This window comes from Amphiura filiformis, chromosome 16 (genome assembly GCF_039555335.1).
Source record: "Amphiura filiformis chromosome 16, Afil_fr2py, whole genome shotgun sequence".
Classification (NCBI taxonomy): Eukaryota; Metazoa; Echinodermata; class Ophiuroidea; order Amphilepidida; family Amphiuridae; genus Amphiura; species Amphiura filiformis.
In genome coordinates, this window is record NC_092643.1 from 20,124,129 (window position 1) to 20,138,459 (window position 14,331).

The 14,331-nt window shown below is 37.3% G+C and overlaps 1 protein-coding gene across 1 annotated transcript; it reads right to left on the reverse strand.

Annotated features, from left to right (window-relative positions):
* Positions 1 to 11,380: 11,380 nt before the first annotated feature.
* Positions 11,381 to 14,094, reverse strand: LOC140135705 (uncharacterized). The gene is made up of 2 exons (XM_072157300.1): positions 12,868 to 14,094; positions 11,381 to 11,823 (listed from the first exon to the last, which is right to left on the reverse strand). The coding sequence occupies exons 1-2, from the start codon at positions 14,024 to 14,026 to the stop codon at positions 11,447 to 11,449; spliced, it is 1,536 nt and encodes a 511-aa protein (XP_072013401.1). The 5' UTR covers positions 14,027 to 14,094; the 3' UTR covers positions 11,381 to 11,446.
* Positions 14,095 to 14,331: the final 237 nt, after the last annotated feature.

Consider the following 14,331-nt stretch of genomic DNA (forward strand, 5'->3'; position numbering starts at 1 on the left):
GATAAATAGCTGATCATTTACAGCACCAAAACACAGGTTGATATTTATCAACCACTATTGAATAAAAATTGTAGAAAAGTTGTAAACTTACTATGGTATAACTTTTTAAACTTGATGAACACTTTCTTCTCCTTGTTTCCTCTTCTGTTTCTTGGAGCCTTTGTGTGTGTAAACACAGATATTGGAAGTAAATAGCACATGTGATAAGCTAGCAGGTCTACTCATGTACTGTTTTGTTTATCTCTGGCACCCTGCATGTGTCATTTCATAAATGCCAAACACTTATGAATTGTCCTGATTATATTCAGTGATATTCAACCTCTTACACCTACTTTCCCTATTCACTAACCAAGGTCATATCACAGATCAATAGCACTGTGGATCAATTGTGAGTCACTTCACATACCAGCCAAGTCTTAGTTGCCATGGAGATAACTGTGATGTCATACAACCACTACAAGCTACTACAACCATTCACAATGCAAAAACAAAAGAGATGTTTCAAGATTTGACCAATACCTATGATTTGACTGTAATTCTAGGAACTTGGGTCACTATCCTTGTCAGTAAGCTGTATGGTCAGAAGTTTATGACTCATTTTTGAAAGTCTTATTTCAAGATATTAAAAGAAAGACATTTGTTAGATTACTTTAAATATTTGTGGTATGTGGCGATGGGCTTTTGCCAATGATTATAACCACTTTCATTTTTTCCAACCACATTATACCTACAAATGTGCAAAATATTAATTTACTATGCTGGAAATATCCATCAAAATGTGGATAATATACAAATGAAAACATAAGAAATTGATGAACAGACAGTTCAATAGCCTACAAAATTTAGTAGTAAATGAGTGATTACTAGTGAACAAAAGGCAACTTCTTATTTTGGGGAAGAAAGCCCACTCCTAGCACTCCTGTGGTCTCTCTTGCAGATAATGCCAAGATACAGTGTACATATTGAATGGTTGCTAAAATCAGGGCCGTAGCAAGCGGGGCGGCCAGGGATGCCATGGCCTCCCCACTTTTTGAGAAATTTGTTTTGTTTTTCTTTATATCTTTATTTCAATTTAGGCATATATTTGTAATTTGGCCACCCACATTTGTGATGGCTGCCCCACATTTGTCAACCTTGCTACGGCCCTGGCTAAAATGCAATTTATTGATCTGTAAAGTTATTATCCTTTTTTCAATCAAACTTAGTAGTATGGCAACATTGTTTTGTACATTAGTCTAATCAGACAACGGTGATGTAAACTGATTACAACATACAACATGTGTGAAAGCAGGGGCAAGATATTTTTGTGTAATTTGAATACAAATTCTCCGCAGAGAGAAAGAAGTTATTAACAGCTTGAAAAGCAGTTAGCACATAGACAAAGCAGTTGCAATTTATAAGTATATTTTTGAAAGTGGTACAGGTAATGAATACCCAATGACTGTACCTTAACAGGTCCACATGTAGTGCTATAGCAACATTTTTTTGTCTTTGAACAAGTTCATTAGGAATGTAGATTTCAACTGTAGATTTTTTTGTCGTTTGAAACATTTTAGTCAAATAAAAATTGTGATATAAACTGATTACAACATGTTGTTCCAAAAGCAGGGGCACTAAAGCTATTTTTGTGAAATTTAATGCATACAGAGAGAAAAAACTAAAAAGAAATTACTTTTTAGTAACTTGAAAACCAGGTAGCACAATATTAGTCAAGCTGCAATTTAAGCATATTTCTGATATTTTACCCATCACATCCAAATTATGCATTTCGTAACACACAGAATTAAATTACCAACACATTTTCTATAGAGCAGTGTAATACATATAATCATGTTCACAAGAGCAAAATTGGAATCAACTGAGATTTTGGGAATGAGCTTTTTTTGTGGATATCTACTGAAAAATGTCATAAAAAGAGGATGCTAGTATCACGAATACTCACACATCTGCATGGAACTTCCCTGCACAAAAACTTTTAAAGACCCCTTGGCAAATAAGCACCTATTGTTCCATATTATATTCAACTTTATCACAAGTGAATTTTAAGCAGGTGAATAACGTACAATGAGTCAATGATGATGAAGGTAAAGAATAATCACATGCAATTAAGTTTACATCACAGCATTGTCACTGGGCATTGTCAACATATTTGTCCAATTGTGTCCTTATTTTGGTGCCAAAACATGTGTTATTGTTACTTTCTTAGAAACATTGAACAATGTCTTGACAACATTAGCTATCATTCTCTCACTCACATGCATGTGGTGATGAGCTTACAGGTATAACAGGAAGCTGTAACAATTAACATTCCTTTACGGTGATGCCATTTTCTTTGGAAGGGGGGGTCATGAATATGTCAGTGACTGGAGTCAATTTTTTATGACCCCCTTCCGCCAACACAGACTGAAAACAAATTATTCATTGCCAGAACTAAGATGCGAAGCGTGCAAAATAGGGTGAAGAAAGTGCGCAGAACTCGTTACAATTTTGATCGTAAGGAAGTCACAAAAATTTTGCATTATGTAAGATTATGAGTACATTTTGATCGTAAGTTAAAAGAATGCACACACAGCACGCACAAATTTTGAGTCACCAGCCCTTTATAACCCCCCTATTTTGGTGTAAAAAACTATGACCCCCCTATTTTTAGTGTACAAATTCTATGACCCCCAGTATATTCATGACCCCCCATTCTGAAGAAAATTACAGCCCTCTTACTTGTAACCAATCAGAGCAGAGTCATCTATTACTGCCACACATATTCTAATTGTCATAATTAATTATAATATTAATTAATATACTAATTATCATATTGTAATTATGGTAATTTGCTGTGGAGGATGCCCTTAACATTTTTTCAAAATTCTGATTTTTACACAATTGTAATGTACTTTAGTAAACTAACATACCCTGTACGAATTAAGTTCAATGTTGTAAATGGAAAATGCAAGATAAAAGCTTGAGGTGCAGTAGTTGTGACAAAATCGGAGATTTTGAATAAAATGATGGAGTATGTTGTCTTTATTACAATTTAAATATTAGTCAAACCCGTACATGTGATGTTCATAACACTGTACCTACATCAGGTGCGTGACTGACCTCAGTCGTGATTGACAGAGTAACACGAATACACACCTTTATGGTTTTCTCTGCCAGATGTCAATTTGTACCTAAATTCCTACCCACACGGTTATAGGCATATTGCATAACAATAGATACAGTTCAGGGGTTAATCTATCTCCTTTGTTATGCAATATGGTATTGTGGGAAGGAATTTGGGTACAAATCGACATCCGGTAGAAAAAGCCTAAAGGTAACAAATACCCTGGAATTTACTAGATAAGGCCCCAGAAACCATCAATGGTCCATGATTTGGGGAGGGGGATGCCTTTAGCTGGCTCACACCAGCTACGCCACTGATTGCCCTAGCTTATCACCTACCATTATTTTTTATTCCACCAGTCTTTCAGATGAAAACTTGACATGTTAAAAAGTTAGGCATAATTGTAACTTATTGCCAACGAAAATGTTTGTTGTAAAGTTAGGCACAATATTTCTTTAGTTCACATCAAGTTTGGAAGCGACTTCATTGCTTTTTGGTGGGTACACCACAAGCATGCCGACAAACTATCCTTGTATACATGCTCAGTGCGAACAGCACCCATTCATATGAGGTAAATAACACACATTCATGAAGTCATCTTAAAGCCATAATATATAATGATCTTATAATATGAAATTGGTTAATTGTTGTTCAAACCTGAGTTTGTCATATATTTAATGCTTACAAATGTCCCAACTTACAACTAAATGGAATCAGCCAAATTTGTTGTGTTTGCAGGTCAACAGAGCTAAAAAGAGCAAATGTTGACAATAGAACTCCATGTTAAACGACCAGTATAGCCAGTGGGGTTTCCTTCACTTTGCATTGTTATTTAAGGTTAAAATGGCAGTTATATTTCCGCATTTGGGGTACAGAATAACAAAAATTAAATTTGATGGAGTCACCCATTGATGAAGTCATCTTAGGTAGATAATACCCATTGATGAAGTCATATTAGGTAGATAGCATCTGATTGATGAAGTCATCTTAGGTAGATAGCACCCGCTGATGAAGTCATCCTAGGTAGATAGCATCCACTGATGAAGTCATCTTAGGTAGATAACCACACACTGGTGAAGTTATCTAAGGTAGATAGCATCCACTGATGAAGTCATCTTAGGTAGATAACCACACACTGATGAAGTTATCTTAGGTAGATAGCATCCATTGAAGAAGTCATCTTATATAGATAGTATCCACTGATGAAGTTATCTTAGGTAGATAACACCCACTGATGAAGTCATATTAGGTAGATAGCACCCATTGATAGTCATCTTAGGTAGATAGCATCCATTGATGAAGTCATCTTATGAAGATAACACCCATTAATGAAGTGTTTGCAGGTCAACAGAGCTAAAAAGAGCAAATCTTGGGCAGATAACACCCATTGATGAAGTCATCTTATGAAGATAACACCCATTAATGAAGTGTTTGCAGGTCAACAGAGCTAAAAAGAGCAAATCTTGGGCAGATAACACCCATTGATGAAGTCATCTTATGTAGATAGTATCCACTGATGAAGTTATCTTAGGTAGATAACACCCACTGATGAAGTCATATTAGGTAGATAGCACCCATTGATGAAGTCACATTAGGTAGAGAACTTCCCTGGATGAAGTCATCTCAGGTAGATAGCATCCACTTTTAAGTAGATAACCCCAATTGATGAAGTCATCTTCGGTAGATAGTGCACCGATGACACACTGATGAAGTTATCTTAGGTTAAGTCATCATCTGTAGAAAGTATCTGTTCATCCTAAACATCTTTAAAGGGAACAGGAAAACTGACCCTACTCATGAAACAGGTTTGCACACTTAAAGGTGTGCGGTCAGAATTGTTCATATTCTGTTTTCTATCTTACAAGTTTCCTTATATTGAGTTGTATTGCTCCAGCAGTTTTGATAAGAGAAGCAAAAAATATGTGGAACAATGGCCCATAGGATATTACATAATTCAATGGTGGTTACCACTTTTTATAATATTTTCATTCACATCATCTAAATGAATATCCCAGGCGTTAAATTTTACTGAGGTAATAAGAAAAATATAAGCTTTCATCTGATAACAAATTACCAAAATCTCAGTTTTGATGAGAAAAACTGGGGGAATGAGACTGCTGATCTGGTCACACACATTTAAAAAACTGTCAACTATAATGCCAAAAAAGTATTGAATGCCTCAAAGCTTATTTTAAGACTAAACCTAACTTTAAGAGTCACAATAAATTGTCAATAAAAATCTTGTAACAGATTCATCAGGATCGTTCACAGTCTTTTTCAGATCCAATGCAGAACATGTTGCCCACAAATATTTGGTGGGAGGAGGCTCAGATTATTGATCAAGAATCATGCTGGCTAAATGAAGCAATCTGGATCAGAAGTAGGGGAAAGACACCATGAACAAGGATGAGGAGGCTTACAGACTGGACAAAATTTATGACCAGCTCATAAATAATACTCTGCAACAAAAAAAGTTTAGTGACATCATCAAAACCAGACAAAAGTGCCTGGTATGCTCTCGTGGAAAAATTGAGTTAGCTTGAAATTCCCCTGGACAAGGAACTCACTGCTAATTTGTCTCGTTGTAACCCGTACGAAACTCTGGGAGCTGATCCTGGTTGCGATGGTTATTTGTGGAATGTCTAGGGTGTGCGCTCTTGAAGCAGCAAAGTCCCTGATTTGTTGTCAAATGGTTTATGGAATGATGTGGGGCCATAAGTGGTCAGCGACAACCTGTAAAGTGTGCCGAGGCTTGTGGATCAACGTCTAGGCGTTGTGCCTTTATGTAGCGCACTATAAATCACTGAGCTTTTTTTTTTTTCTCAAATGAAATAACCCAATTTTGTTGTTGGCCTAAGTGATACTTAAAGTACTAATTATTAGGTGATCACTAGAACTATTGATATTCTGGGACACAAAAAAAAATAAGCGCACTATAAAAGTCACTAAATACAAGAGTGCAAAAGTTATTTTATTTACAAACAACTTAACAAAAAGTCTGTTTTTAAAAAGCATAAAGCATTTTGATATTAAAAATGATTTTAAAAGAGGTAGACACTTATTACTTTGGTACAAAAGTAGGCACATTTTACACAGTGAGTTAAATTAGTTAGTGAGTTAGTTATGTCCATTTAGTTTTTGATAATAAGCCTTTTAATGAGTTGCTTGGTGAAGAACAGATGTTTAGGGTAGTTTGTTACACTTTTTTCATTTTACACAGCGAGTTGAATTGAGTTTCATGGCTTCATTTCATTTGTGTCTACAGAAATCATGTCTAATGTTACTGGGATTCAGACTGATTAAAAAACTACACACAATACAAATATTTTGTTGGCAAGTTACTGTTAAATCTCATTTCTTAGGCAATCATGACAATGAAAATTGTCTACTGTGGCTACAATGATACATAGTTGGGTATGCCTACATTAAATATTTAAAATACATCTAAAAATATGTTTCACAAATAAATAACATGAATTATATATACATCACTTCTTGATACAGTCTACAATGTCAAAAAAAGAAAGCACAATTTAAATACTTATCATCTACCTCAATCAAAATGGACTGAAAACGCAAAATTTAGTGTCTATGGCAAGTAAAAAATCCCTCACTAGAAATTGAGTTTGGACAAGCGATAGCGAGCAAGAGTGATCACTCACCTCAAATGGCAAGGCCTGTTGGGTGTCTCAAAGTGTTCCCAAAATGTTGACAATTATTGTAATAGTATGTCAGCTTATGTATGCCCAGTTTTGCAAGCTCCAGTACAGGCTGTATCAAAATGATGGGTACCGATCAATTTTGATGTTTATTGAAAAGCCTGCCTCTTTCAAATACAACATTGAAATATCCAGAATGTAAAGTTTATGACTTGTATAAGTAATCTACAAATTGCTTGGATCTTACATTGAATTTTGATGTGTCAGATTCATCCATATATAATCAATGAAAACTGAACTGATGGGTATTAATCATTTTTATACAGCTTAGACAAACCAGTACTCTACATGCCCAATTAAAAAAGGACCTCTTTCCTTATAATATAATGGTGCCAAAAAGTTATAAAATCCTTTTAAAGCAACAACATTGTGGGCATTTTTTATATTTTTCCCAGCTCAACAACATGGACAATATATTTTGTAAAGCTTAATTTCAGTTCCAAAGACCATACCGGTACAATGTATCTTTATAATAGAATTCAGTTAATATGAAAACCTCCTCTTTTGAAAGTTACCACCATCTACAGTTATTTGCAAAGACCTTTTGCACTGGCCAATTGCTTATCCCAATCATTACGTAAAAAGAAATAGGTCATGCCTGCATCATAATGCAGCTTGTTTGGCAATTAAGGAACTGATGTGATGATGTGATTCAATCAGCCAATTGATCAGAACCCCATTTCCCGAATCCTCTTTACACCATATCGGGCAGCCGTGCAAAAGATCCTTTGCTAAATACTGTAGCATGACTCAACATGCCTCTCACAATGTCTGGTCTGATATGGAATGCCATACAAAGAAAAAATTCACAAAAGATGTAACGTTTTGTTAAGTATGATGAATCATCCTAAGTGCTCCCTCCCCAACCCCACCAGATCCCCCCATTCTGGACTTCGGATCTGTTGGAGTGTTTAATTTCTGACATGATTTTAAATTACATTTAAGATTTAAGTAACTGCATTTGCACTAGATACCACAATACTACACAATTTACTTACTACAAAGTACTAAACACAATACAAAGTTTAGCTAATTTCTACTGAAGTCTAAATGCTTAAGTCAGTAGCATAGCCAGCAAGGAGAGAGGGGACAGGTGGGGGAGAGTGCTTCCCCCTGACAAAAAAGAGACAATTAGTGAAAAAGGCCCCAAATTACCCCCCCCCCTATAAAAAGAGCTAGCTATACCCCCTGGCTTAAGTTTAATTTGACCCTTCTTTGAACTCTCAGACTTTATAATTTACATTATTGATTTGGCATGAAGTGCATTAGTCAAATTGAAAAAAAAAACATTGTTAAAATAAAACCTTTAAAAGAGTATTCACCACATTTGCTGGACCAAAACACCCTCAAATTTGGCAAAATTAAATTTTTGTATTTTGGGGAACAAAATAAATATGAAGTAATAATAACCCTGGCAAAGCTGAAAGCTATTTTTGAAGCTATAGGCAAAATATCAAATTCTTGATCATGAGAGCCAACTTTAGCACAAACAGGTATTTGCGTCAAGCACACTACGCAAAGACCAGCGCTTACGGCGCAAACACAGCTTTTGAGAATCAACCGATCACAGGGTCATTGCTAGGCAAGGTCAAGGTTTGGTCATGTATGGCGCGCGATTGTGTTATTCTATGAATAGTACACTTACGCAGAAGGTACATCCTCTCATGATCGAGAATTACTTATTTTGCCTATAGAATCTTCCATGGAACATACAAACATTTTTACAACCTACATTTAAAACACTTTTAAAATAGCCTGCATTTTCATGTCTCCCTTTTTGACATTAAAATATTCTTCTTAAAACTTCATTGGACAACCCAGCAAACACAAAACACTTTACATTCAAAAATGTTCAGTTATATAAATTACACACACACGATTTGTGGCTATCATGGAGCTGTATTAGGGTTAAAGATGTCAATACTTTGCTTTAAAAATACATGGTAACAGGCTCAGAATGGGTTTAGCATTTTTGTGCACATGCTTCATGGAATGCTGGACTTTGCCTTAGTTGATGAATGATCTGTATATTTCTTCATCTATGATACAAACATAATGATATACAGGGTGTCCCAGAATGATCTATACCGGAAAAGATGGAATTTTTTAGGTATGAAGGGCATGTTGAATGGTCATATTGTTTTGCATTTTAAGTTTTACATATATTTAGCTTTCTCAGATTTTTTAGATTTTAAAAATTGGACGTTTCTAGTAGAAGTTATAGAAGATTGCGTAAAAATGGTGAATTCTAAGTTTTGACAACGCAAACCTATTTTGAAAATCTGTAACATTACTAACCGTTCAGCACAAAGTTATTTGGAAAAAGTTATGCAGGTATTTTAGTTGTGCCCTGTTCATATTTCCACTAAATAGCCGATATCTATCTATTATTTATGACGTTATTGAAGCAATCATTATATGGAATTAAGGATTTGTGGCCTAATCCCATTCTCTCTTTGGCGGTAGTTTTAAGTATAGTTATTGTGGTGTGAGGTCCATGTCATTTGAAATGCTTGCAGAGATCGAACTGGTTGTGATACAGAAAAACGGCTTCTCAATTTACTGTACAGCAGCGTGGATTTCTTTCAAAATCTTACTGGCAAACCGGCAGCTATGTTGAGACGCAAAGAAGATTCATTAGACGATAGTGTATAACGTAAAGAAGTTTGACGAGCACGGAACTGTCAGGAATCGGCAGAGTGAAGCTTCTGGTGCTCGTAAAACTGTAAGAACTAGAGCGAACATTGCAGCTGTCCGGCAAGCTTTAAGGCGCAACCCCAACAGTAGTTGTCGTCGAAATGCTGTGCCAAACATCCCACGTTCTTCATTTAATCATATCGTGCCATTTTTCAAAGGTATTTTCATCGATTTTACATTATTGCATGCCACGCCAAAACAAATAAAGGTAGCGGGCTGAAATTAACAGAATAAGTAGTAGGCATGTCCATCATTATAATGCTGGTATCAAAAATAGATACACTGCCCGTCTTCTATTTTTAGTTATTTTTGCAAACACGGTACAAATCATTCTGGGACACCCTGTATATACTTGTGTTGACAAAATATTTTCCAAAACTTTTTCTAAAAATATTTTCCAATAACATTTTGGCAACATTTTGAAAAAGTTGTTGAAGTGTTTCCATGACCTTTATATAACTTAGCATTTAATGTTATTAAACCATTTTGACCAAACCAAAACATGTTTATAACAAATTTATATAACATTTGTGAGTCAAAGTTGGGAAAGGGGTCAAAAACCATGCAGATTTTGTTTTTCAGTTTTGTTTGGAATATGTCATATTAATTACATATATCATTATATACATAATCACAAATCCTACATTACATACACACATATATAGGCCTATACTAAACATCTACCAGAAAGTAATTATCCCCCCCCCCCCTTAATGAATGACCATTATTCCAAAACGGTTGATCGTATGTCAAATTTGGGATTTGGCATACCCTTACAACACCTCATCATTAAGGGGGCTAATTACTTTTTGGTAGATGATTATGACACCAGCCAACAACCGATGACTGGTAACTTGTGATATAAAATTACAAAATTGGTTGATGGCAATTTGATTTGCTCAATAAGACTCCAGTTTGGAAAAATTTAACTCTTGATCACATTACAAAAATATTTACCTCCATAATTTTCAGCTCAGCTGTTGTTACTACAGCCTTTGTCAGCGGAATGACCTGATCTTACAGTCCTGAAGTGTGATGTAATGTCGGGTCACAGAACTTGGTAATAACTTGTAGCGTCCTTATTCAGAGATGGGTGGCTGTTAATGAGAGGAATTAAGCGTATGTGATGTGTTGTTGGTCGAAGCAGCCAAAACAAAAATCAATTTTCATTGTCTAAATCAATATATTATTGAAAAATAACACTTTTGATGTTTTGCAAAAGTTCATTCTACAAATCATATACTTTGAAAACTTGCTTGATTTATTGTTGTTAATGAGTTACGTACATTTTACAAAAGTGTTCTTGTTTCAGCCCTCTTTACAACATAACTCAAGAACCACAGGACCTACAAAAGTATATCTGTGATATTTGAATTCTTCTTTTGCCAAAGCTCACTACCATTCGCAAGATGCTGTGAACTACCAAATCGCAAAAGTTTAAAATAGTTGCTAGCCTTAAGGAAGCCATCCACACCAGGGCCAATCAACCATCTCTCAATAAGGATGGATGGAGGATGCTACAAGTTACCTAAAGCAGATGTACTTTCATTTCATTCAAAGACGATACTTTATCAGGCAAGTAAATGTTTGGGCTATATGGTTACCAAAACAGATAAATGTTTATGCTAAAGACTCCAGTTTGTCAGGCTCGTAAATGTTCCTGTTGGGCAGGTCATCCAGGCACTATAATTGATTACCTGCCCGATTGGTCATCAGCGACAAAGAAAGGCAGTGGCGTAGCGTGGGTCATCACATTGGGGGCACCGACCATGATTGGGGTGCACCGGGTCTGATTGGGGGGCACAAGCCGTTTTTCGGCAATTTCCCTATGGGATTAAAAAAAATTCAGATCGATGGGGGGGGGGCACATGCCCCCGAGCCCTTATAATGCTACGCCACTGAAGAAAAGCACACCCATGATCACATATTACTTTTCTCTCGACCCACTACCACCACTGAAGTCCTTTCTCCAAGATTTATTCAAAGATGTTACACTTAAGATGACTGGCAATACTTCCTTTTGCCCAGTAACCATCCCAACATCAGTTGCATGGCCGCTTATGCTGCTTTTATTTCCTGTGTTTGGTTCAGAAGTAAGCCTTTGAGAGTCATTTCTGATCCTATCTCCTGGTCTGTGTATGTTGCTCTGTTCAGGTCTGAAAATGTCACTCTCTTCTTGTACATATCTAAGCACACCACTTTGTTCTTGTGCATCACTCTGTACACTGTATCGTTCTTGTGCGCAAGTCTCATTCAGCAATGCATTCTGGGAGGTGGTACCAGCGGCTGGAGTCCGAGCTTGTTCTGCATTAAAATTAAACAGGGAAGAAAAATAGAATTCACTCAAATCAAATCAATAGAATTGAAATTGCTGGTTGAAATATTTATACACTAAGCCAAGAAAGAAACAACATTCACAGCCCAATAATTGGCACCCAGCACAAGAAATCTGTGAGAATGCAAATAAGATCCTTAAACAGATGACAATTTCCAAAAAGAGTAAGTGGAATAGTGTGGAATGGGGTTGATTTCTGCTTTTCACACCGTTCCTCAAGAAGTCTTGTTCTACACTATTACTTGCTCACAGATTTCTTGTGCTGGGTGCCATTTACTGGGCTGTGAATGTGGTCCAGGAAGCTGTTCCATGTCAGTGCATTTTGCTGTTGTTTCAGTTGGACAACTGCTTGGTTACTGACATGTGTTTAGAGTAGAGTATTGAAGTAATCCTGTGTGTAATTTTGGTTCATTTTGATGCACAGGATTTTAAGATATGATCTTTTTTGGCTCAGTGTATACAGTCCAACCTCTTTTATCCAGACCTTTTTTATTTGGATCTCTCTGTTATCTGGTTGTGTGATAGGAATTCCCGTATGGGGGTACTTAGTGGAAAGGTGGGTAGGGGAATGTGCAACAGTGGCATAGTACGAGCCATCCTATGGGGGCACTGACCATATTGGGGGGGGGGGGTAGGGGACTGGTACTAATCGGGGAGCACAAGCCATTTTTCAATCATTTTCCCCCCATGCCCCAATGACAATACACCCCTGATGTGCGACAGAGATGGGGCACATCTTCAGACTTTTTGGTATAACTTTTAATAACTGGTATAACAATTTCCAAAATATTTAAGGTGTGTGTTTGGAATTTTTTTTAAAATCAAGTACCCCTGGTGTTCAACCTTCCAAAACGAGAAAAATATTGGCTATGACCCCAAAAATGAAGCTCCAACCCCCTAAATACAAGGAAATTTGCCTTTGTATTACTTTGACAATTTTTCCCCCATGAAATTTATTAAAGAACACATTTATCCCTAATGAATAACAAGTTTAAAATCAAGTTGGAACTCACCAGTTCTTGATGATACAATGTCTGGTCCATGCCTAAATTGTTGTTGGGAAAGCGCCTCTCTTCTACCTGTCCATTGTGGTGGCATATGATGAAATGTATGCAGTACCTGATGACCTCTACCACTGGAATATGGACTGAAACGAACCACAGGATATCCCCAGGATGTACGTCTTTGGCTCTCATTGGTGTGATGACTATGCACATCCAGCATGGAGAACTGTGAAGGCTCTCGGATCGCTCTTGGGTATCTGGTGTGATCAGCCACTGAAGGATGTCCTGTGGATGTACTTCTTTGGCGCTTATTGGAGTGTTGACTACGTGCATCCAGCATGGCGTACTGTGAAGGCCTGGTCTCCCGGACCTCACTCAGGTATCTGGTGGGATCAGCCACTGAAGGATGTCCTGTGGATGTACTTCTTTGGCGCTTATTGGAGTGTTGACTACGCATATCCAGCATGGAGAACTGTGAAGGCCTGGTCTCTCGGACCTCTCTCAGGTATCTCATGGGATCAGCTACTGAAGGATGTCCTGTGGATGTACTTCTTTGGTCCTCTTGCAAGTATCTGGTGGGATCAGCCATTGAAGGATGGCCCGTTGGTATATTGCTTTGGCTCTCATTGGAATATTGAGTAGGGTGATTCACTAAGTGGAACTGTGCAAACCTACTCTCTTGGAATTTACTGGGGTATCTATCCCGATTGTAAACCATACGGTATCCTGGGGAGACCGTATCTGGCTTCTCACATGGGGAAGGATTCGCATTGTACTCTGGAGAGGTAGGCAGTAGTCTTGGATCTACTGATGATTGGTACTTCCTGGACGACTGTATACCTTGGAATGCTTCTTGCCTAGATAATGCATGAACGGAAAGACTTGAATGATATGGAGTAGTGATTGTGCTTTGTGCTGGGTTCCAAACTGTGTTGAATCCACCATCACCTATGTTTCTACTATGACCTGCCCTCTGTTCCCGAGATTCCTCCACACTTTCTCCATATGGGAATGAGATGTTTTTACCAGCTGCAGAGCAAGTGTGGCTCAATGCAATCTGTATGTGATCCCAATGATGAAGACATACAGGGCAGACAACTTGTTGAGTTGATGGGTCTATCTCCAAGTATGAGCACTTCTTGTGAGATCTTTGGATGTGGTCAACCATCAGTGGAAGCTGGAATGACTTAAATCCACACGACGAGCAATGGTAAAACTCTGCATCTGAATTCAGTGGACGACATGCTCTCTTCCCTGAGGCTCTAGGATTGCACGGTGTAGCCCCATTGTTTCCAACAGCTTGCCACTGACATATATGAAAGAAATGGCAGAGGTCAAACAAACTGGCTGGATGAAGTCCATTGATGTGATCTACCATGGTTTGTATGTTCATTGAGGAGAATGTACAATGGCAACATCTGAATGGGGTTTCACCACTGTGATGTTCTCGCATGTGGCTCATCACTTCTTTAG

What these genes read in the sequence shown, in the direction of transcription:
- LOC140135705 (XM_072157300.1), bottom strand. Translation starts at nt 14,026, where the DNA reads ATGGTTGACCACATCCAAAGATCTCACAAGAAGTGCTCATACTTGGAG. An exon ending in CATTGTATCATCAAGAACTG is followed by an intron (nt 11,824 to 12,867) that starts GTGAGTTCCAAC and finishes ATTTTAATGCAG; the next exon opens with AACAAGCTCGGACTCCAGCC.